Source organism: Herpailurus yagouaroundi, unplaced genomic scaffold (genome assembly GCF_014898765.1).
Source record: "Herpailurus yagouaroundi ecotype Mexico unplaced genomic scaffold, PumYag 163, whole genome shotgun sequence".
In the NCBI taxonomy this organism is placed as follows: domain Eukaryota; kingdom Metazoa; phylum Chordata; class Mammalia; order Carnivora; family Felidae; genus Herpailurus; species Herpailurus yagouaroundi.
In genome coordinates this window covers 26,705,678-26,727,488 of record NW_024412404.1, presented here as the reverse complement: position 1 = coordinate 26,727,488, position 21,811 = coordinate 26,705,678, and the positions used below count along the sequence as shown (strand labels likewise).

At 44.7% G+C, this 21,811-nt stretch overlaps 1 protein-coding gene across 7 annotated transcripts in view; it reads left to right on the top strand.

Annotated features, from left to right (window-relative positions):
- Positions 1–352: 352 nt before the first annotated feature.
- The window catches only part of FRMPD2 (FERM and PDZ domain containing 2), a 108,479-nt gene continuing 87,020 nt past the window's right edge, over positions 353–21,811 (top strand). For 6 of the 7 annotated variants that reach the window (XM_040485678.1, XM_040485682.1, XM_040485681.1 and 3 more), the window contains exons 1-3: positions 353–667; positions 15,541–15,666; positions 17,218–17,375. In XM_040485678.1, coding sequence (XP_040341612.1) covers positions 643–667; positions 15,541–15,666; positions 17,218–17,375 — 309 coding nt within the window. In that variant the 5' untranslated portion in view covers positions 353–642. Of the gene's footprint in view, positions 668–1,336; positions 1,476–15,540; positions 15,667–17,217; positions 17,376–21,811 lie in introns of all 7 variants that reach the window. The other variant, XM_040485680.1, reaches the window with a different exon arrangement.

The following is a 21,811-nucleotide window of genomic DNA, read 5'->3' as shown; positions in this document are numbered from 1 at the left end:
TATTATTGTGAGGATTATTTTTGTGTGTGTGTAAAAATCACAACCTTCTTGTGATTCTTGTGATCAAGGCATTCCTCTTGCCTTCCCGCTGGCAGCTCCAGGTCACGGTTCCTCATCACGATCTTGCATGTTACTCTGCCCCGTTGGGTACAAGTCTAAAGTCTGCCTCTGTTAAAGGGCATGGAGGGCTGCTGAATTAATGAAACTAAGACTCGGCTCTTGGTGGGCCCCCTGGTTCTTCGCAGGGCTCTTTCTTTTGATTGGACCAGGAGATAAAGTGACATCAGTGTAAAAGCCCCTGCTGAGCCACAATCCTATTGTCTTCAGTGGCACCTAATCCAGTTGAGCTTTTACAAGCTCTCTCACAGGTCACCGGCCTTGGGGACGAAGCCATGGCGGGATGGCTCTGCCTGCGACTGGAGACTGCACAGGGCTCAGGGCAAGAGAGCCAGTGGCAGGAAAGGAAAGGCCCTGTTGACTCACTCGCTGGGCAGCCAAGTGCTTAGTAACAAACAGTAAACAGAGGCGGCAGAGCCCGTGGCCGTGGCAGCTCAGCAGAGAGGTGAACGAGATCCCTGCTCATTGTTGGAAAATTGTCTGTGATGGAGGCCTAGACCCGATCACGATCACAGAGAATTTCACATGCAACCTCTGACTCAGAACACAGGTATTTCTCCGTGTTGTTCACTTTTCTTCTGTAAATCTGGGTCGGGGGAAGGGCAAATCCATTCACTGGTTTGGGTATCAGGAATAAGGAGAACACGACTGGACTAAGTCTTGTGCTAGTGACTCTGTGGTATTATTTGGAGTGTTATTTGTTCCAGGCTACTAGTGGGACCTGATTCAAATGGTGAATTTGCTTTAAAGCAGTAAGAATGGGCTCAGCAGAGGAAACATGGGGTTTAGAGTCAGACCAACCCTTGTTTAAGTCATTGCTTTGCTATTCAGCATCTTTTAGTGAATTCATATTCAAAGCAAAGGCAACTTCCCTGAGACTCAGTTTCCTCATCTGTAAAATGGGGATAATAAATACCTACATTATAGGGCGATTAAGGATACACGAAGTGACATATATCAAGCACTTAGCACATGCTTGAGGCATAGACGTAGCTCTTAGTAAGTGATAACTCACTATCTTTCAGAAATGAGTAATTTGGTTATGCTTAAAGAAGGTCAATGCTTTAGAGTAAAGAGTTTCAGGTTTTATCCGGTTGACTTCCACAAAACAATGGGGAATAAAAGTATCAATGATTCATCTGGCTTTTGTTTTTTAAATAACAAATTCAGAGATGAGGTATGCATATTTCTCCTGGCTACATCCTGTCATTTGCTACAGATTAGAGCTGAAATGGACAAAGTAATCAATTCAGCAAGCACTTACCACCTATCTCCTGGCTGCCAAGCCAAGTGCTAAGTACTAGGGACACCTCTCTCTGCTCAGAGGCTCTTCCGGGTGAGCGCAGGAGCCAAAAGAGGTGAGCCTACAAGGTGACTGTGTGGCAGCAGCAAGTGCTGCAGTGGTGTAGGCTCCCGGAAGAGATGATGTTTGAGAGCAGTTTGAATGCTGGGTGGGAACTAGCAGGAGTAGGAGGAGAGGGGTTGGGGCAAGCTATGCCAGGCAGAGGAAAGCATGTGCAAAAGCCCAGTGGCATGAATAAGTAAAGCATGTTCTGGGAATATCAGGCAGTTTGGCATAACTGTAGTGAGACGTGAGTGTGGGCATCTGATAAGAAAGAAGTCTGCATAGGTGAATAGGGTAGAGCAAGGAAAGCCTTCTATGGCTTGCATTTCATTCAGAAAGTTCCGGAAAGCCATTGATAATTTTAATGAGGGGTTGTCATGATTGCATTTAAATATTAGAAAGATTACTCTGGTAGTAATATACATGTTGGGTTGGAGGGGATGAAGCCTGGAAAGTTGACAGATAGACTAACCTAAGGAAACAGTTTGGGGATGTATAGACCTGTCAAGCAAGGGCTGCCAGCAGTGTGAAAAGAAAGATAAACAAACATGCATACATGTACATAATATAGGTTTGTTATAAATTTTATTTATATGAAGGATGCTCATGTTGCACAATTTATAAGTAGTAAAATACAGCATAGTCTCTTTTGCAAGTTCCGTACAGCCAATAGATTCACACAGAATGCAAACATTGATTTTGCTGAACTCTTACATCCTTAGTCAGTCTATGTTTGCAATGGACCACTGGGTATAGTTCCAACATGAATGTTGGCTGATATCTTTGTTTACGTTGACAAGTCAGAAGAAAGTTAAGCAATGAACGTGAATGTTTTAACTTTGCTCATTTCTCCGTGACAGGAGGAACTGCTGAACTGGATCATAATTTTTGAATTCTGGAAGAATAGTTCCTCAATTTTTGCACTATTCACAATATAACAGCTGTAGACACAACACACTTTTAGATTTAATCTGAATTATTAACATTTTCTCCATCACTTTCTTAAGTCTAGATAATCAACAAAACAACAAACCAAGCCCTGCTTTGTAGCTTCTGTCAATTTCTGTGGTGTGAATATTGCCTCTATGGTCAATTCCAAGCTCCCAGTGTGATATCACTGAATGCAAAGTTTGAAGAGCTGTGTATTAGCACACCATTATATAGTATTTCCACCACGCAAATGCAATTGATTTAAATGAGCTGAAGAGCATGGACAATAATGAAATGTAGTGAAACAATTAGGAAATATATTGAATATATTATTAATATAATTTATTTAAAAAATTTTTTTCTTTTTAATGTTTATTTATTTTTGAGACAGGGAGAGACAGAGCATGAACTGGGGAGGGTCAGAGAGAGGGAGACACAGAATCTGAAACAGGCTCCAGGCTCTGAGCTGTCAGCACAGAGCCCGACGCGGGGCTCGAACTCACGGACCGCGAGATCATGACCTGAGCCGAAGTCGGCTGCCCAACCGACTGAGCCACCCAGGCACCCCTAATATAATTTATTTAATTGGAAGTTTCTGTAATTTGATTTTTCACAACGGCTATGTTTAACATCCAGCTTGCAGGGGCGCCTGGGTGGCGCAGTCGGTTGAGCGTCCGACTTCAGCCAGGTCACGATCTCGCGGTCCGTGAGTTCGAGCCCCGCGTCAGGCTCTGGGCTGACGGCTCAGAGCCTGGAGCCTGTTTCCGATTCTGTGTCTCCCTCTCTCTCTGCCCCTCCCCCGTTCATGCTCTGTCTCTCTCTGTCCCAAAAATAAATAAATGTTGAAAAAAAAAAAAATAACATCCAGCTTGCAAAATCCCTGGACGTTCATTGACTTTCACTGGTGAGTAGGAGTCTTCTTCAGCACAGCAAAGGGGCCCAGAGAGTTTTAAAGAGGCAGAATCCACGGGGAGGGGAATATGATGATCAGGAGAAGCAGGGATGAAGAAAGGAGTTAAGAGGAATATGTGTTTCTCTCTATGGACAAACACATCAACCACCAAAACAAGAAATACAGGATTGGATTCAGGGGTGCAAAGCGATGTTAGATTATTTGAAAAGACTGATAAAGAAAGAGGACTGTGGATTTAAATACAGAGTGGAGAAGGTTGAGGGCTATTCGCAGTCTTGAAGAGAAGTCACTGGACTTTTTCAGATGCCTGCAGAATCCTTGCTCACTCCCCTGCTAGGGGATATCTGTGTGTGATGGAATTTATCTTGGCCAAGTTGGTCTGCATTAATCCTTTGATTTTTAAGGTAACGTTTACTTTGCCTTTCTAGAAATTGAAGGTGATTCTGCTCTCTACAAACTGTATTTTAAGCCTTCAGGGATGTCTGGAAAGTGATGCAACCCTTCTTGGGTGCTGCCCCTTGCCCAGGCTGCCTCTGTCAGTCGTGCTCATTGGACTTGAGGTTATGGAGGAAGGGCAGGCCATGCTCAGAGGGTCTGGCTGGACCAAGGGAGTGCTTTCGGTGGGACAGGGTAGTGTGGGGTGGGCGCGCAGCCTGTAAGGGAGGGCACAGGAAAACAGCCCTTTTCACCATCTCTCCCCGCTCTCAATTTGCCTAGTCTCTGATCCTGGTAGTCACCTCTCTCCCACCTATTGTCCCCTTGTACAGGTCCCCTCCACGCACGGCTTCTGTGTTCAGGCCACGTAAGCCCGCCTGACACTGTGCAGCCGGCCTGAGTTTATGGCCTCGGTTCATAAGTCTCCCACCCAACTCCTCCCCTTTAATCTAAGAGAATAGTCACCCAAATACCCTGGAGCGTTGCCAAGGACTGGGTAGGGGTCTCCCTGGTTACCTCACACAGTAAGTCTATCTCTAAATTGTAACTGGCTGCAGTCATTGCCCGTCTACAACTGGGTCTTCCAAATAAGCAACAGGACCTGGGGCAGTTCTGTCTGTCACTTGTCAGGTGCAGATTATCCTGTTAAAATACGGATTCTGACTTAAAGGGCCCAGGGAAGGCCTGAGTCTGCATTTCTAACAAGTTCCTGGGTGATGCCCACGTGGCTGGTCTGAGGGATCGCACTTTGAGTAGCAAGGACTGGGGTCGCTGGCATCTGTAGTCCCACGGGTAAAGCCATTTCTGCTCTCAAGCCCGAGCTCTGTGGGTTTGTCCCCACCCTATCCCCTGCCCTCACTTTATATTCAGTGTTAGTCGTAGGAACGGCTAGCATTGATTGAGAAGCTACCACGTGTCAGATGCAATAATTCATGTTACAGACGAGTATCGAGGAAAAAAAAAATAAGTTACCCAAGGTAGACAGGGGTTAGCCCAACTCTGACCTCAGAACCTGCCCTCTCAGCCACTATGCTTTGCTATTTCCGTTTTCCTTTCAATATTTATTGGCCCTGAGGTCAATGTTTTTAGCCGTTTTCCTCTCTGACCTCTCTTGCCTGAGACAGTCAGACTAACTCCCCCCGCCCCAGACTTGGTCTTCATTTTATTCTTGGTCACCGGTGGCCCTATTTCCAATCGCTCTTCTCCTTTTTCTTGCCTTAGTTCTTACTGAATTACCTCCTTTTCCCTATAATTCCTTGAGTTAAAATGGTTATAATAGCCCGACATCGTCGGAAACAGAGTAGGTGGTGAAGGAAAGCAGGAAGGAGATCCACAGAATGGTGGAAAAGGACCAGTTCGTGGTGGGCTGGTGCCAGTCAAGTGGTATATTTTGAGACTAAGTGGTCAGAATTTACTTCTTCATAGGTTAAAGAGGTGTGGAAAAGTATCTGGCTAGGTAGGAAACGTGTTGGACCTTTAAAGAAAGTGTCACGTAAGTATTTCATTCATTTCATGTATTGGTATCTTTTCTGTATGTTGCTGGTCCACAGAGTGCAGACAGCTCCCGACTCACTCAGTCAGGGAAGAAGGAGCTCCAGGTGGGAGTGTCCCCACACAACCCTGGGGAGGACAGGAGATGAGAGGGGTGTGGTGCATCTGGAACTTGGAGAGAGGCTATGGAGGCAAGGGGAAGTCGCTGGAGATCAGTGTGGAAGGGTGGACTGGAGGTCGCATAAGCTTTGTTTAGGAGTCAGGAAATGGAAATGATTCTATGGAAAACACAAAGCCACTGAAGGCTTTAATGTGGAAGAGTCATATGGTCAAATGTGTTTTAGGAAGAGGTCTCTCTGTAGGATGGAGACTGGATTGGGGCAATGGTAAGACTTTTGCTATGAAGGTGCTTTATAGATGGGGTTAACGTCTATAATCAGTTGACATTAAATTAAGGGATATATGTAATGTGGGTGAGCCCAAGCCAGTCAGTTGAAAAACCTTAAAAGCAAAACCGAGGTTCCCTCAAAGGAGAATAAATTGTGCCTCAAGACTATAGCATCAGGGTGCCTGAGTGGCTCAGTTGGTTGAGCATCTGACTCTTAATTTTGGCTCAGGTCATGATCTCATGGTTTGTGGGACTGAGCCCTGCATCGGGGCTCCACGCTTAACAGCACAGAGCCTATTTGGGATTCTGGGATTCTCTCTCTCCCTCTCTCTTTCTGCCCCTCCTCTACTTACTCTCTCTCTCTCAAAATAAATAATAAATAAACTTAAAAACAAAAAGACAACAACATCAACTCCTACACAAGTTTCTAGCCCACTAGTCTGTCCTGTGGATTTCAGACTTGCCAGCCCCACATTCATGTGAGCCAATTTAAACAAAAAACTATAAATATAATTTATATTTAAATAAATATATTTAAATTTAAATAAATATATTTAACTTCATATATATCAATAAACCTGGCTCTCTGGAGAACTGCTGACAACAGTTATATTATAAATTAGGTGAACATTAGTCAAATATCATGTGAAATAGGGGCGCCTGGGTGGCTTAGCCGGTTAAGCATTCGACTTTGGCTCAGGTCATGATCTTGTGGTTCGTGAGTTTAAGCCCCATGTCAGGCTCTGTGCTGACGGCTCAGAGCCTGGAGCCTGCTTCAGATTCTGTTGTCTCCCTCTCTCTGCCCCTCCCCTGCTCTCTCTCTCTCTCTCTCTCTCAAAAATAAACATTAAAAAAAATCATGTGAAGTAGCTCTTTTTATATATAAATCACCAGATGAATGGATCTTCATACTTTAAAGCTGAATTTGAAGGCTCAAGACAGCAGCTGTTAAAATTCACAACTTTATTTTATTTTATTATTATTGTTTTTCTACAGCCCCAAAGCAGCTGTCCTGAAATACCAGACCATTCTTATCAACCTAACAAGACTGATTCTCACCTAAAATTCACAACTTTGAATAAACTGAATAATGATTTAAACATACGTAGCTTCAATTAGTCTTGTTAGCTTACAAGCCCACCATCCCCTCCTTTAGAAACTTAAATGGCACTTACTAGCCATGCAAATTTGGGGACCTTAAGTCAGTTAAATTCTCAGTTTCCTCATCTGGATATGGGGATCATTTTGCCTCGCCTTGAAGGATTTTTGTGGGAATCACAAAAATGTATGCAAACTCTATAAGCTGCAAAGGGCTATTCTCCTTGGAAGGCATTGCCTTCAAGTAAAATTGGTGAGGACTCAATCAATCATCTCTGAGTATGAATTACATTAAAACTGGCCCTGCAGCCTTAGAAATGGAGGATACAGCTCTTCCTAAAGGACAAGCAGGACCAAAGAACACAGGTGGAACACGAAGTGCATTAATAACAGTGAATTATATTTTTGACATTTTACTTAAATTCTTCCGATTATGTCAAGAAGAAAGTCTGTCTGGAACCCTAGGCTTTCACATTTCTCAAACGAATGGCTCCTTTCACAATGAAAGACCAGGCTTTGGGACCATTGGAAGGCAATATTATCTGGCAAGAATTCAAGGATTTAAAAGAAATAGATAATTACCTTCTATTGTTGTCCAATACTAATTTTCCATTTCCTATAAAATATGCAGTTGCCCTGAATGCATTCACTCAAATAAAAAACTGGTCTTATCAGCACGGGTTATATAGGAATGTAGCAAATATGAGGTAAGTCGAGTGTAAGCAAATATGGGCGATGAGAAAAACCCTTCTCTAAAACACTCTAAATGTTTTTCTGTACTGGAACATCCCTTCTCTTTTCTACAAATGCGAGGTTCCGTCTGGGAACACTGAAGCAAGGTAGGACATCTGCTAGTTGCCATGTTCTCATCAGCTTGTTCTGCTTCTCACAACCATCTTGTAAGGCAGGATGTATCATCTCCATTTTACAGCGGGGAGAAGAGATTTTGAGAGTGCTCTTGCTCAAGGTCACACTACGTTGGTGCTACAGCCAGTATTTATATAGGGCAGTAGGGCAGGATCTGTGTGAAGAACTCAGAATTGAGATCAGCTTCCAAGGATCTCCCAGTAGGAGAGTGCCGGAAGTTAAGAGCCCTGACACCTTTAGCCCAGATGAGGCTTTCAATGGAGCCCAGATGAGGCAGAAGCTGACTTTTCCTCCTGGGGGAATGATGCCATTTGCCTTCTGGAAAGTTTTGCTCAGATTTTGGTCTGAGTGCAAGCAGATGGTTTTTAATGAATGTCCAAAGGGAGAAGGAATGAAGGGAAACATAAGGACCAAAAGGAGGAAGGCAAAAGGATCGTTCTGAGAGCTTTGATTCCTTGGGAGCCCCACATCCTTCCCTGGTTCCTCCCTAGGGTGTCTATTTTGGGGACCTTGAGATATTTTAGGCATTTTGCTAAGGTTTAAAATGGGTTGTTTATAGCACCTCAATCCTGGCAGACAGATGGAAACAATTAACACCATATCTTAAGAATCTCATACTTGGAAACTTCTCAGCAGCTTTGATGCTTAAAATCCCTTTCTGGGTGGTTAGAGCAGAGATGGAAAGAAATGGAAATAAGATGTGTTCATCACATTTTACATACTGAGCCCTGGAATATAATTTCCTAACAGTTACATGAGGTAGATGCTATGATTAACATTATATCCCAGATGACAAAACTGAGGCTCAGAGAGGTTAAGTATATATATGCTCTGTGCCCAAGCTCACATAGCCAGGAAGTTAGGGAGCTGGAGTTTCAACCTCCCAGAGCTCACGTCTTTTTTTAGCCAACAGTAGACTGTTGAATGAAAAAGAGCTGGTGGTAGCTTGAACAATGCTTCCCCCCACCACAAAAAAGATATATACATCCTGATCTGTGGAATCCATGAATACTGCCTTAAATGGCAAAAACAACTGCAGATGTGATGAGGTTGAAGGGTCTTGAAATGGGGAGATTATCCTGGATCATCTAGGCAGGCCCTACTAGATGCAATCACAAATATCCTTGTAAGAGGCAGACAGAGGGAGATTTAAAATAGAAGAGGAGAAGGTGATGAGACCATGGAAGCAGACATTAGAATGATGTGGCCACAAGTCAAGAAATGCTGGCTGCCACCAGAAACAGGAAGAGACAAGGAGCAGACCCTCCCTTGGAACTTCTGGAGGGAATGCGGCCCTGCCCACCGCCCGATTTCAGCTCAGTGAAACTGATTTCTCTGAGATGATAAATTTCTGTTGCTTTCATCCATCAGGCTGGTGGTAATTTGTCCCAGCAGCCATAGGAAACCAGCGCAGGGCCGGAGCTAGCATCCTGGGGGACGACATTCCAGGGACAGCGAGAGGGAGTCACGGGAAACCGGGATCTGAAGCAAGGGGTAGTGTTTCAGGGAGGGAGTGGTCACCCACTGGCTGTCCCCACGAGACCAGAGGCAGTGTGCCTTGTCCCTTCCACTTCCCTCGCAGGCACCTTCTCAACCTTCAAGTCTCAGCTCATATGGTGCCTTCCTTGACCACTCCGGCTCAAGTGCACAGCCTTGTCTACCTCTTCTTCACAGTCTATCTCTCTGTGGACTTATTTTGTTCCTCTGTTTACCTGTTCGGTATCGGTGCCCCTCTGCCCATCCCCACTAGAATGTAAGACTTGCCAGGGTAGGATGTTATATTTTCATGTTTCTATTTACAGCTTAAAATATACTAACTCCTTGGTAGGATTTGTTAAATAAAGGGATGGCTGAGGCAAGGATGTCGAGGGCATGGGCAGAGCTTCTAGGCCAAGCCAGACCAGAGAAGGGCTATGAAGCCGGAGGCCAGTAGAGGAGAGTCCCTAGAGACAGAATGCACCATAGCGTGGGAACTTACGGAAGGGAGCCTGAAGAAACTCCTGAAAAGCAATGAGGCCTCAGATGGAGGAGACTTTTGGGTTACGAGATGACTGCAGAAGCGTTCGGAGAATCGAGTCAACATACAGGACTTGGCCCACAGAGGTGTGAGCCTGGGAAGTGAATGAGAGACAACAGAGCTGCCCCCCCAGAAGCATGGCCATGGGCTGGACGCTTTCCCAGAGCTTCCTCACTGGCAGGAAGGCAGGGTTTATCTGTGTGGTGGGATCTCTCTGTCCCTTAGATGGTTAATGGTCCCCTTCCAGTTCACGGTGCAGTGGTACCTCACCACCAGACTGTGTAGACAAACACTTGGATGCAAGCCCGGAGGCATCACGGCATGCCGGGGCAGGGCTGATGGCGGCTGTCTCATAAACCGGGACTGGTGCACATAAAGCCCTTGGAACAGTGCCTGGTGCACAGTAAGCGCTAGGCAGTGTCTCCTTGTATTGGTGTTGTCAGCTGGCCCTGAAATGGAATTTGCAATATTGCAATGTTAACATATATTTGGGTTGCTTCTTAAGGACTAGTGGACTGAAATGGAGTCCCTGAAGTATATCCCCAAACAGGTTACTGCCTACCAGAGTGGAGGGGTGTGGTCAGGGCTGCCGTGGAGATTCGGGGCCACCAATGGTTCCCAAGTGTTGGCACTCCCTGGAGGCACAACTCACTCCTGTGGACAGAATGTCACGTTCATCTGTGGCCCTGGGGTCAGAGAGAGTTTGTACAGAAAAGCAGAACGTAGACATCTCTTTCTGCAGTGGGAGCATGCACATGTCTTGGAACAGTGGGATGGGTTTGTTGTTGTCGTATTTTGTTTTTTTTTTTTTAATGGAGAGGCTGATGACTAATTCACAGGCATTACCTCCTGTGTTTGGGGTTTGTTGCCTTTGACGTGGAAGCTGTAATCCTGATACACCAGCAACGAGAATGGCAACTTCAAGCCTCAAAGAACTCTTGGTTCCAACCACAGAGAGGGGTGTTTGACTAGCCAACCCGAGCAGTTATGTGCTTTTCCAGATGTTGGCTGTTTCCTTATCCACCCTAGATGGAAAGAATGGTTGGGCCTCTTAATCTGGTTGGCATTTGTTGGCAGCATTTCAGATAGAGTCTAACATAACTGATGAAAATTGCTGGATTTGTATTTCAAGAAAGGAGGTGGAAATGGAGTGCTATTTTTTGGATTTGCCTAAAAACATTTTTAGCAGGGCAATGCTTGAAATTGTTTTAAACTTATCGTAAAAGAACGGACCCAGAGAACCGTTACAACAAATGTTTAGCTTACCGAGTCATTGTAAGATGAACACCTTATTTGAGCCATCACTGAGGCTAAGAAATAGGACTTTGCCCCCCATTCCAGAAACCCTTCCATATCCTCCATCTCAATCACAGGCCCTCACTCCCCCAAAGGTAATCATTATCCAGACTTTTACAGTCATCCTCTTGTTTCTGTAGCTTTGTCCCTCACATGTACATTCCTAGATACTATATTTACTTTTACTCATTTATTAATTTGATCTGTCTTTAAAAAATTTTTTTAAATGTTTATTTATTTTTGAGAGAGAGAGAGAGAGAGAGAGAGAGAGAGAGAGAGAGAGAATGAATGGGAGAGGGGCAGAAAGAAGGGGGAGACACAGGATCTGAAGTAGGCTCCAGGCTCTGCACTGTCAGCACAGAGCCTGACGTGGGGCTGGAACTCATGGACTGCAAGATCACAACCTGAGCTGAAGTCAGATGCTTAACTGACTGAGCCACCCACGCACCTCATGATCTGTCTTTTAATTATAAGTTCCTTTCCATTCCTTGCTTTTCTCTTAAAAATTATTCACATTTATGGGGGCACCTGGGTGGCTCAGTCGGTTAAGCGTCCGAACTTAGGCTCAGGTATGATCTCACGGTTTGTGGGTTCGAGCCCCACATGGGGCTCTGTGCTGACAGCTCGGAGCCTGGAGTCTGCTTCTGATTCTGAGTCTCCCTCTCCCTCTGCCCCTCCCCTGCTCACGCTCTGTCTCTGTGTCTCTCAAAAATAAATAAATGTAAAAAAAATTAAAAAAAATTATTCACATTTATGGTGTAATTCACATACCATAAGTCACCTTTTAATGTTCACAATTCAGAAGTTTTTGGTATGTTCACAAGATTGTGTAACTATCATAACTAATTCCAGAGTATTGTCATCAAGCTGTTAAGAAATCTGTACCCACTTCAGTCACTCTCCACCTGCCCTTCCCCCAAACCCTTGCCAAACCACTGATCTTTCCGTTTCTATTCATTCGCCTCTTCTGGATATTTCCTAAGAATGCAATCATATGAAATGTGACCTTTAGTGGCTGACTTCCTTTACTTGGCAGATTGTTTTCAAGATTCATCAGTCTTGTATGGCATAGATCGTGCTGATGGTTTCATGAATATGTACTTATCTCTAAACTCATCAGGTTGCATACATTAAATATATACAGCTTTTCGTATGTCAGTTACACCTTAATAAAGGGGTATAAGAAAAAAGATTCATCCATCTTGCAGCATGTAGCAGGACTTTGTTCCTTTTTATGGCCAGATAGCATTCCATTGTATGTGGATACAATTTTGTATATTCATTCATTAGTTAAGGAACGTTTGGGTTGTTTCCACTTTTTGGATACTATCAAGGATGCAGCTATGAATGTTTGTGCGTAAGTTTTGGTGTCACACATGCTTTCATTTGTCTTGGGTATCTACCAAGGAGTGGAATTGTGGAGTCACATGGTAACTCTATGATTAACTCTTTGAGGAACTGCCGAACCGTTTTCCAAAGTGGCTTCATTATTTTACATCCCTATCAGCAATATGTGAGGGTTCCAATTTCTCCACATTTTTGTCAACACTTTTTGGCTATAACCATCCTTATAGATCTGAAATGGTATCACATTGTGGTTTTGATTTGCATTTACCTAATGACTATGTTGAGCACTTTTCATGTGCTTATCAGTTATTTGTACATCTTTGGAGAAATGTATGTTCATAGTCTTTGCCCATTTTAAAAAAAAGATTTGGGTGGCCATACATTCCAGTTGGCCTGTGACACTCTCAGTTTTGCCTATTGTAGTCATTTTTTTATTCTACTTTGAATTTATTTATTATTGAAGCACAGTTGACGTCTCTACCCATTTTAAAATTAGGTTGTCTTTTTACAGTGAATTGTGAGGGTTCTTTATTTATACTTTTTTTTTTAGTGTTTATTTATTTTTGAGACAGAGAGAGACCGAGCGTGAGTGGGGGAGGGGCGGAAAGACACACACACACACACACACACACACACACACACACAAAATCCCAAGCAGGCTCCAGGCTCTGAGCTGTCAGCACAGAACCTGACACGGGGCTCAAACTCTTGAACCGTGAGATCATGATCTGAGCCAAAGTCGGACGCTTAACCAACTCAGCCACCCAGGCTCCCCAAGAGTTCTTTATTTATAGATGACCCCAATTTGTAATGGCTTGAGTTACAAGTTTTTGACTTTACAATGGTGCAAAAGCCACACACATTCAGTGGAAACTGTACTTCAGACATTGAATTTTGATCCTTTTCTGGGCTAGCAGGATGCACTACAATCCTCTCTCGTGATGCTGGGCAGTGGCCTGGAGCCTCAGCTCCCAGTCAGCCGGGTGGTCACAAGGGTAAACAACCAATACGCTTAAACCACTCTATTTTTCACTTTCAGTAGTGTTCAATAAATTACATCAGATATTCAACACTCTATTATAAAACGGGCTTCATGTTAGGTGATTTTGCCCAACTGTAGGCTAATCTGAGTGTTCTGAACACATGTAAGGTAGGCGAGGCTAAGCTATGATGTCAGTGTCAAATCTAAGAACTCTTTGCTTCATCCTAGATCCTGAATATTTGCCTCGATGTGTTATTTCCTAAAAACTTACAGTTTTATGTTCTATATTAGGTCTATGATTCATTTTCAGTTAATTTTTAGTTTTTTTAAATGTTTATTCATTTCTGAGAGAGAGAGAGTGAGAGAGAGCATGAGTAGAGGAGGGGTGGAGAGAGAAATGGGCAGAGGATCCAAAGCAGGCTCCAGGCTCTGTGCTGACAGCAGCGAGCCTGATGTGGAGCTTGAATTCACGAACTGTGAGATCTTTTTTTTTTTTAATGTTTTTATTTATTTTTGAGACAGAGAGAGACAGAGCATGAGCAGGGGAGGGGAGAGAGAGAGAGGGAGACACAGAATCCGAAGCAGGCTCCAGGCTCCGAGCTGTCAGCACAGAGACCGACGCGGGGCTCGAACTCATGGACCGTGAGATCATGACCTGAGCCGAAGTCGGTCGCCCAACTGACTGAGCCACCCAGGCGCCCCAGATCTTAACCTGGGCCAAGGTCGGACTCTCAACCGACTGAGACACCCAGGTGCCCTGAATTAATTTTTATATAAGATAAGAGGGTTTTTTTTTTCTTTCTCCCATGATGAATCCAGCACTATTTGTTGAAAGTTGAATTACTATATTGAAATGATGGTCTTGACTAGCCACACCACACCACCCTAAAATTCTTTTAATGCAATTTTTTTCTAGTCATATAGTGATGGGAAAACAAACCACACCACATTTGGTATTTCGTGAGAAATCTTGAGATTCAGAGATTTCGTATTTGAGAGTCCTAATCTTGTCCCTTTGTTTGTTCTCTAATAAGTAGCCTTTTACACTGGCTGCAGAGAGCTGGGAACATGTGGCAGCATGGGGATGCCTAATCCATATGTCTCAAGCCAAGTTTAGATAAAGAAGTAGGAGGAAGAGAAAAAAGAAAGACAAGAGAGGCCCTGCACTTTAGCTTTGAATCTATTACTTTTTACCTGGGTGACCTTGGACTGCCTTCCTGTCTGCCAATGGGAATGACGGGCTTTCTTTGCAGACTCCTTATTGTAACATCTCACACATCAAGCTTCCGGCCTAGGTCTGGCTCCAGCACACCTCTGGTCCCCAGGGGAGAGGAGGACGTGCAAGGCTTTTTTCTTCTGGGAGTCCAACTCTCTTCCTGAGGCCGGAGGAGGTTGGACTACAGGAGTACGTAGAGCTGAGCAGGTGGTGAGTGGAGAGCTTGGCTTGGCCATGTTGGACAGAGGGATGAGGGTGCCCTAAAGTGCTCTCTCCGCCCTGCCCCCCACACCGCCCTCCCGCCCTCCCTGAGGCCGCAGAAAAGATCAATGACGTAAATGGATTAGGAAAAGCCTGCCTGGCCTCTTCCTGCTGTCACCCCACCTGGGGCTGGAGATTAGTGGGTGGCAGCTGTGTCAGGAGGACAGACATTTAAATGTCAGCTTTGGTCGAAAGGAGCCCTTCTAAGAAGAGAGGAAAAGAGAAGACCAGCCTCCCTCACCCCTCCTCTGGCGGGTCAGTCCCGCGCTTCCCTGAGCATGCACTTTTTCAAAACACAGGACTCGCCTTCCTTCCAGTGATTTTCACTCCTCAGACAGGTGTCGTGATCATTACAGACAGGGCTGATGCTGGCGCCACATCCGACTCGGTGTGTGGCAGGGGAAAAGCCATGAATCATGTAGTGGAGATTTAAAAAAAATGCCGTTAACCTACTTTCCCAGACAGGAGAGCAGGCAGAGGATGCTACCTGGGCCAAGGGAGCTCTTTTCAACAGTGCAGCCCAGCTCAGAGGGCGGTGCCATTCTCATGGTTCATTTGTTCATTCACTCAGTCATTCATTCGCCTAAGCTTTCATTTCGGAGTTTATTTCCTCATTCACTGATTCAGCCAGGCAGCCTCGCAGGTCCCCCCAGAAAACATTTCTGTAGCTTCCTCTGTGTGCCTAGCCCTGTGCCCAGCCCCGGGGATGCAGGTGATGAAAACATGGTGTTGCCAGGCCGCAGAGGGGGCTGGGCTGTGCCTGGGCTGGAGTGGTGAGTACGGGCCCGGAGAGCTGGTGGACGTTGTGGGGACTCTGCCACAGGCATGTCTCTGCAGGCATGAGCCCGGCCTCTGTGACCCTGGCCAGCGCCCTGCAGGTCAGGGGCGAAGCTCTGTCGGAGGAGGAAATCTGGTCCCTCTTGTACCTAGCTGCGGAGCGGCTCCTGGAAGATATTCGTGAAGGTAAGAGGGTGTTTGGGCCACATGAATCACAGGGAGTTGAACGCAAAGCTTCCCAAGCCATCTCTGCTGCTTCTCAGATCTGTTATCAGTCCAAAGCATTAGATCAAGTAGTCAAATGACACCTGCCTATGGAGTTGCCCTGGGAAGGCAGGCCTGTCTCTCAGACCCATGGCATGCAGCAGAGTTGAAAAAAGGCCTTGCTTCTAGGGAGCTTCTAGCGGCTGCAGCTGTATGGGCCTCTCCCAACACCTGGACAGTCTGAGCATAAGGGACAGGAGGCAGGGGGCTGCCCTGCTGACACTCCCATATTGTCTCCTGCCAGATGGTGTATCACCTGTGCCCCATCAGGGGCTAGAACCCACACGCTAGGTGGTCTAAAGAGCGGGAGGGAGGTTAATATAAAGAATTATTAAATTCCAACAGAAGAGTAATTGTAAGATATGGTTCCCCGGGACTGAGGGAAGTACCAGTGAGGGACAAACTTGGAAGGGAAGCCCCTTCCCCAGATCGGGGTTCAGATTTGCTGGAATTGCTGTACTTGGAGCCCACGATGAAGGCGAAGTTCGCTGCTTTGCGGGGCCAGAAGGGTCTGGCATTGACTGGACAAGCGAGGCACAGGAATAGCCACCAGGGGCGAGGGTGACCCTCTGGATGGAGGAGGGCAGCGGGGAGACATAACTTCCGGAGCTAGTGCTGCCAGGAGGCCTGGAGCCCGCGGCGTCTGTGCAGAAGCAGTGATCACTTGGGGCCGGGAGGTGCGTGCTGGACCACGGGTCCTTTGTCAGGGCAGAGCGTCACCAAGTGTCCTCCCGCCTGCGCTCTGAGACCCAAAACAGCAGGAGGGCCCCGCCTCCCGCCATGTCTCTCTAGCGCCCTCTACTGAGAAAGCTGCATGACGCACTCGCTGTAAAGGAGAGCTTGCTTCAGGGAGCAGGTATTAAAAGGTGAATTTGGAGCTGCGAAGCCTTACGTTAATAACTGGAACAAAGGCTGAGCACGCACACTCACATGTCAGCTCCGAAGTCACCCGCGAGACCGCAGCCGAGGCTCCCCACACATGAGTGAGACCACATGAGCAATCAGGCGGGTCCCAGTGTGGGAAGATAAAGGAGGCTGCTGTGCACCTCTATCTTCATTCAGTTTCACCCTCCCCGTGATTCTTCACTCCCTCCTCCCTGCCCCGGGTGTCGGTTCCGGGATGGGGGAGGGGAGACTGATGAACCCCTACAGTACGCCCAGAAGACCAGCTGCCTTGGTCCCAGGCTTGGCTCCAAAGAACTCAGACTTGGGCTTATTTCCAAGTGGACCTCTGACCTTGAGACGCTTGGGGCACTGAGGAATTTGGATGCAGGTGGCTGGTTTCCTGGCCACCACTGTGGTCGCCCTTGGTAACACGTGGTCTTGTGCACGCATGTATCTGGGTTGTATCCACTTCATGTTTCCCTGGGCATTGCTCAGTCCATCCCAGGGGCACCTGCTGGTCGCAGTCCTACAACTGGCCCTCCGGACAGTGGTCATGTCTCTATACTCCCATCATGGCCTTGTTTTCAGATTCCTCGGACTATGTGGTCTGTCCCTGGTCAGCCCTGCTGTCTGCAGCCGGAAGTCTTTCTTTCCAGAACCACATTTCTCACATAGAGGCTGCTCCTTTCAAGGCCCCTGAACTGCTACAGGAACAGAGGGACGATGAACAGCCCGACGTATCTCAGGTAAGTTGTGGGGCATCTCTGTGGCACCTTTGGGCCTGTCCCGGGGAAAGGCCTGGTCCTAGGACTTTGGATCTGTCCTCGGGGTGGCATCCCCAGCTCCCAGTTTAGCACCGAGGAACACTGAGGCAGAAAGGATTTAAAAATATTATTCCCAGGCTTTTTTTTTTTTTTTTTTTTTTGCCAGTTTTTTAGTTATTCGATGAAGACAGGTCACCTTCTCTGAGCTTCAATTTCTACACCTGTAAAACGGGGTTAATTTGACTTAATCCATCAGATTATTATAAATATTCAAAAAGAAGTGTTGGGAAAGTTGTGGGTACACGGTCTGAACCATGGGTACCCGTGGCAGCATGTAGCAAAACCCTAAAACGTCCCCAACCAGGAGTTGATCCTAAGGTAGGAGTAAAGACTGATTTAACTGCAGTAATGTTTATTGTTGTATTGTTGACATTAGTGATAAACTGGAAACAATGTCCAGTAAATAAGATAGCATTAAAATGAGGCTGTGGGGGCTTATTTAATGGCTTGAAAAGAACCTAAATATATGCATGTATAATGTGACCCTAGTTTAGTAAACACACACACACACACACACACACACACACAGGGGAGAGAGAGAGTTCTAAAAATATATACACCAAGGTGCCTGCAGTGATTATTTCTGGGTGGCAACATCAGTGGTAATTTTAGTTTTTTCACGGACTTGTTTTGCTTCTGGATAGCAAAAGGTCTAGTAAACATTATATTCAATTTTTAAAAGAAGAAATTCTTTTTTTAAATGTTTATTTACTTTTTTTTTATTTATATATGAAATTTATTGTCAAATTGGTTTCCATACAACACCCAGTGCTCATCCCAAAAGGTGCCCTCCTCAATACCCATCACCCACCCTCTCCTCCCTCCCACCCCCCATCAACCCTCAGTTTGCTCTCAGTTCTCAACAGTCTCTTATGCTTTGGCTCTCTCCCACTCTAACCTCTTTTTTTTTTTTTTTTCCTTCCCCTCCCCCATGGGTTTCTGTTAAGTTTCTCAGGATCCACATAAGAGTGAAACCATATGGTATCTGTCTTTCTCTGTATGGCTTATTTCACTTAGCATCACACTCTCCAGTTCCATCCACGTTGCTACAAAAGGCCATATTTCATTTTTTCTCATTGCCACGTAGTATTCCATAGTGTATATAAACCACAATTTCTTTATCCATTCATCCGTTGATGGACATTTAGGCTCTTTCCATAATTTGGCTATTGTTGAGAGTGCTGCTATGAACATTGGGGTACAAGTGCCCCTATGCATCAGCACTCCTGTGTCCCTTGGATAAATTCCTAGCAGTGCTATTGCTGGGTCATAGGGTAGGTCTATTTTTAATTTTCTGAGGAACCTCCACACTGCTTTCCAGAGCGGCTGCACCAATTTGCATTCCCACCAACAGTGCAAGAGGGTCCCCGTTTCTCCACATCCTCTCCAGCATCTATAGTCTCCTGATTTGTTCATTTTGGCCACTCTGACTGGCGTGAGGTGATACCTGAGTGTGGTTTCGATTTGTATTTCCCTGATAAGGAGCGACGCTGAACATCTTTTCATGTGCCTGTTGGCCATCCGGATGTCTTCTTTAGAGAAGTGTCTATTCATGTTTTCTGCCCATTTCTTCACTGGGTTATTTGCTTTTCGGGTGTGGAGTTTGGTGAGCTCTTTATAGATTTTGGAGACTAGCCCTTTGTCCGATATGTCATTTGCAAATATCTTTTCCCATTCCGTTGGTTGCCTTTTAGTTTTGTTGGTTGTTTCCTTTGCTGTGCAGAAGCTTTTTATCTTCATAAGGTCCCAGTAATTCACTTTTGCTTTTAATTCCCTTGCCTTTGGGGATGTGTCGAGTAAGAGATTGCTACGGCTGAGGTCAGAGAGGTCTTTTCCTGCTTTCTCCTCTAGGGTTTTGATGGTTTCCTGTCTCACATTCAGGTCCTTTATCCATTTTGAGTTTATTTTTGTGAATGGTGTGAGAAAGTGGTCTAGTTTCAACCTTCTGCATGTTGCTGTCCAGTTCTCCCAGCACCATTTGTTAAAGAGACTGTCTTTTTTCCATTGGATGTTCTTTCCTGCTTTGTCAAAGATGAGTTGGCCATACGTTTGTGGGTCTAGTTCTGGGGTTTCTATTCTATTCCATTGGTCTATGTGTCTGTTTTTGTGCCAATACCATGCTGTCTTGATGATGACAGCTTTGTAGTAGAGGCTAAAGTCTGGGATTGTGATGCCTCCTGCTTTGGTCTTCTTCTTCAAAATTACTTTGGCTATTCGGGGCCTTTTGTGGTTCCATATGAATTTTAGGATTGCTTGTTCTAGTTTCGAGAAGAATGCTGGTGCAATTTTGATTGGGATTGCATTGAATGTGTAGATAGCTTTGGGTAGTATTGACATTTTGACAATATTTATTCTTCCAATCCATGAGCAGGGAATGTCTTTCCATTTCTTTAAATCTTCTTCAATTACCTTCATAAGCTTTCTATAGTTTTCAGCATACAGATCCTTTACATCTTTGGTTAGATTTATTCCTAGGTATTTTATGCTTCTTGGTGCAATTGTGAATGGGATCAGTTTCTTTATTTGTCTTTCTGTTGCTTCATTGTTAGTGTATAAGAATGCAACTGATTTCTGTACATTGATTTTGTATCCTGCAACTTTGCTGAATTCATGTATCAGTTCTAGCAGACTTTTGGTGGAGTCTGTCGGATTTTCCATGTATAATATCATGTCATCTGCAAAAAGCGAAAGCTTGACTTCATCTTTGCCAATTTTGATGCCTTTGATTTCCTTTTGTTGTCTGATTGCTGATGCTAGAACTTCCAGCACTATGTTAAACAACAGCGGTGAGAGTGGGCATCCCTGTCGTGTTCCTGATCTCAGGGAAAAAGCTCTCAGTTTTTCCCCGTTGAGGATGATGTTAGCTGTGGGCTTTTCATAAATGGCTTTGATGATCTTTAAGTATGTTCCTTCTATCCCGACTTTCTCAAGGTTTTTATTAAGAAAGGGTGCTGGATTTTGTCAAAGGCCTTTTCTGCATCAATTGACAGGATCATATGGTTTTTCTCTTTTTTGTTGTTAATGTGATGTATCACGTTGATTGATTTGCGAATGTTGAACCAGCCCTGCATCCCAGGAATGAATCCCACTTGATCATGGTGAACAATTCTTTTTATATGCTGTTGAATTCGATTTGCTAGTATCTTATTGAGAATTTTGGCATCCATATTCATCAGGGATATTGGCCTGTAGTTCTCTTTTTTTACTGGGTCTCTGTCTGGTTTAGGAATCAAAGTAATACTGGCTTCATAGAATGAGTCTGGAAGTTTTCCTTCCCTTTCTATTTCTTGGAATAGCTTGAGAAGGATAGGTATTATCTCTGCTTTAAACGTCTGGTAGAACTCCCCTGGGAAGCCATCTGGTCCTGGACTCTTATTTGTTGGGAGATTTTTGATAACCGATTCAATTTCTTCGCTGGTGATGGGTCTGTTCAAGCTTTCTATTTCCTCCTGATTGAGTTTTGGAAGAGTGTGGGTGTTCAGGAATTTGTCCATTTCTTCCAGGTTGTCCAATTTGTTGCCATATAATTTTTCATAGTATTCCCTGATAATTGTTTGTATCTCTGAGGGATTGGTTGTAATCATTCCATTTTCATTCATGATTTTATCTATTTGGGTCATCTCCCTTTTCTTTTTGAGAAGCCTGGCTAGAGGTTTGTCAATTTTGTTTATTTTTTCAAAAAACCAACTCTTGGTTTCGTTGATCTGCTCTACAGTTTTTTTAGATTCTATATTGTTTATTTCTGCTCTGATCTTTATTATTTCTCTTCTTCTGCTGGGTTTAGGCTGCCTTTGCTGTTCTGCTTCTATTTCCTTTAGGTGTGCTGTTAGATTTTGTATTTGGGATTTTTCTTGTTTCTTGAGATAGGCCTGGATTGCAATGTATTTTCCTCTCAGGACTGCCTTCGCCGCGTCCCAAAGCGTTTGGATTGTTGTATTTTCATTTTCGTTTGTTTCCATATATTGTTTAATTTCTTCTCGAATTGCCTGGTTGACCCACTCATTCGTTAGTAGGGTGTTCTTTAACCTCCATGCTTTTGGAGGTTTTCCAGACTTTTTTCTGTGGTTGATTTCAAGCTTCATAGCATTGTGGTCTGAAAGTATGCATGGTATGATTTCAATTCTTGTAAACTTATGAAGGGCTGTTTTGTGACCCAGTATATGATCTATCTTGGAGAATGTTCTATGTGCACTCGAGAAGAAAGTATATTCTGTTGCTTTGGGATGCAGAGTTCTAAATATATCTGTCAAGTCCATCTGTTCCAATGTCTCATTCAGGGCCCTTGTTTCTTTATTGACCGTGTGTCTAGATGATCTATCCATTTCTGTAAGTGGGGTGTTAAAGTCCCCTGCAATTAC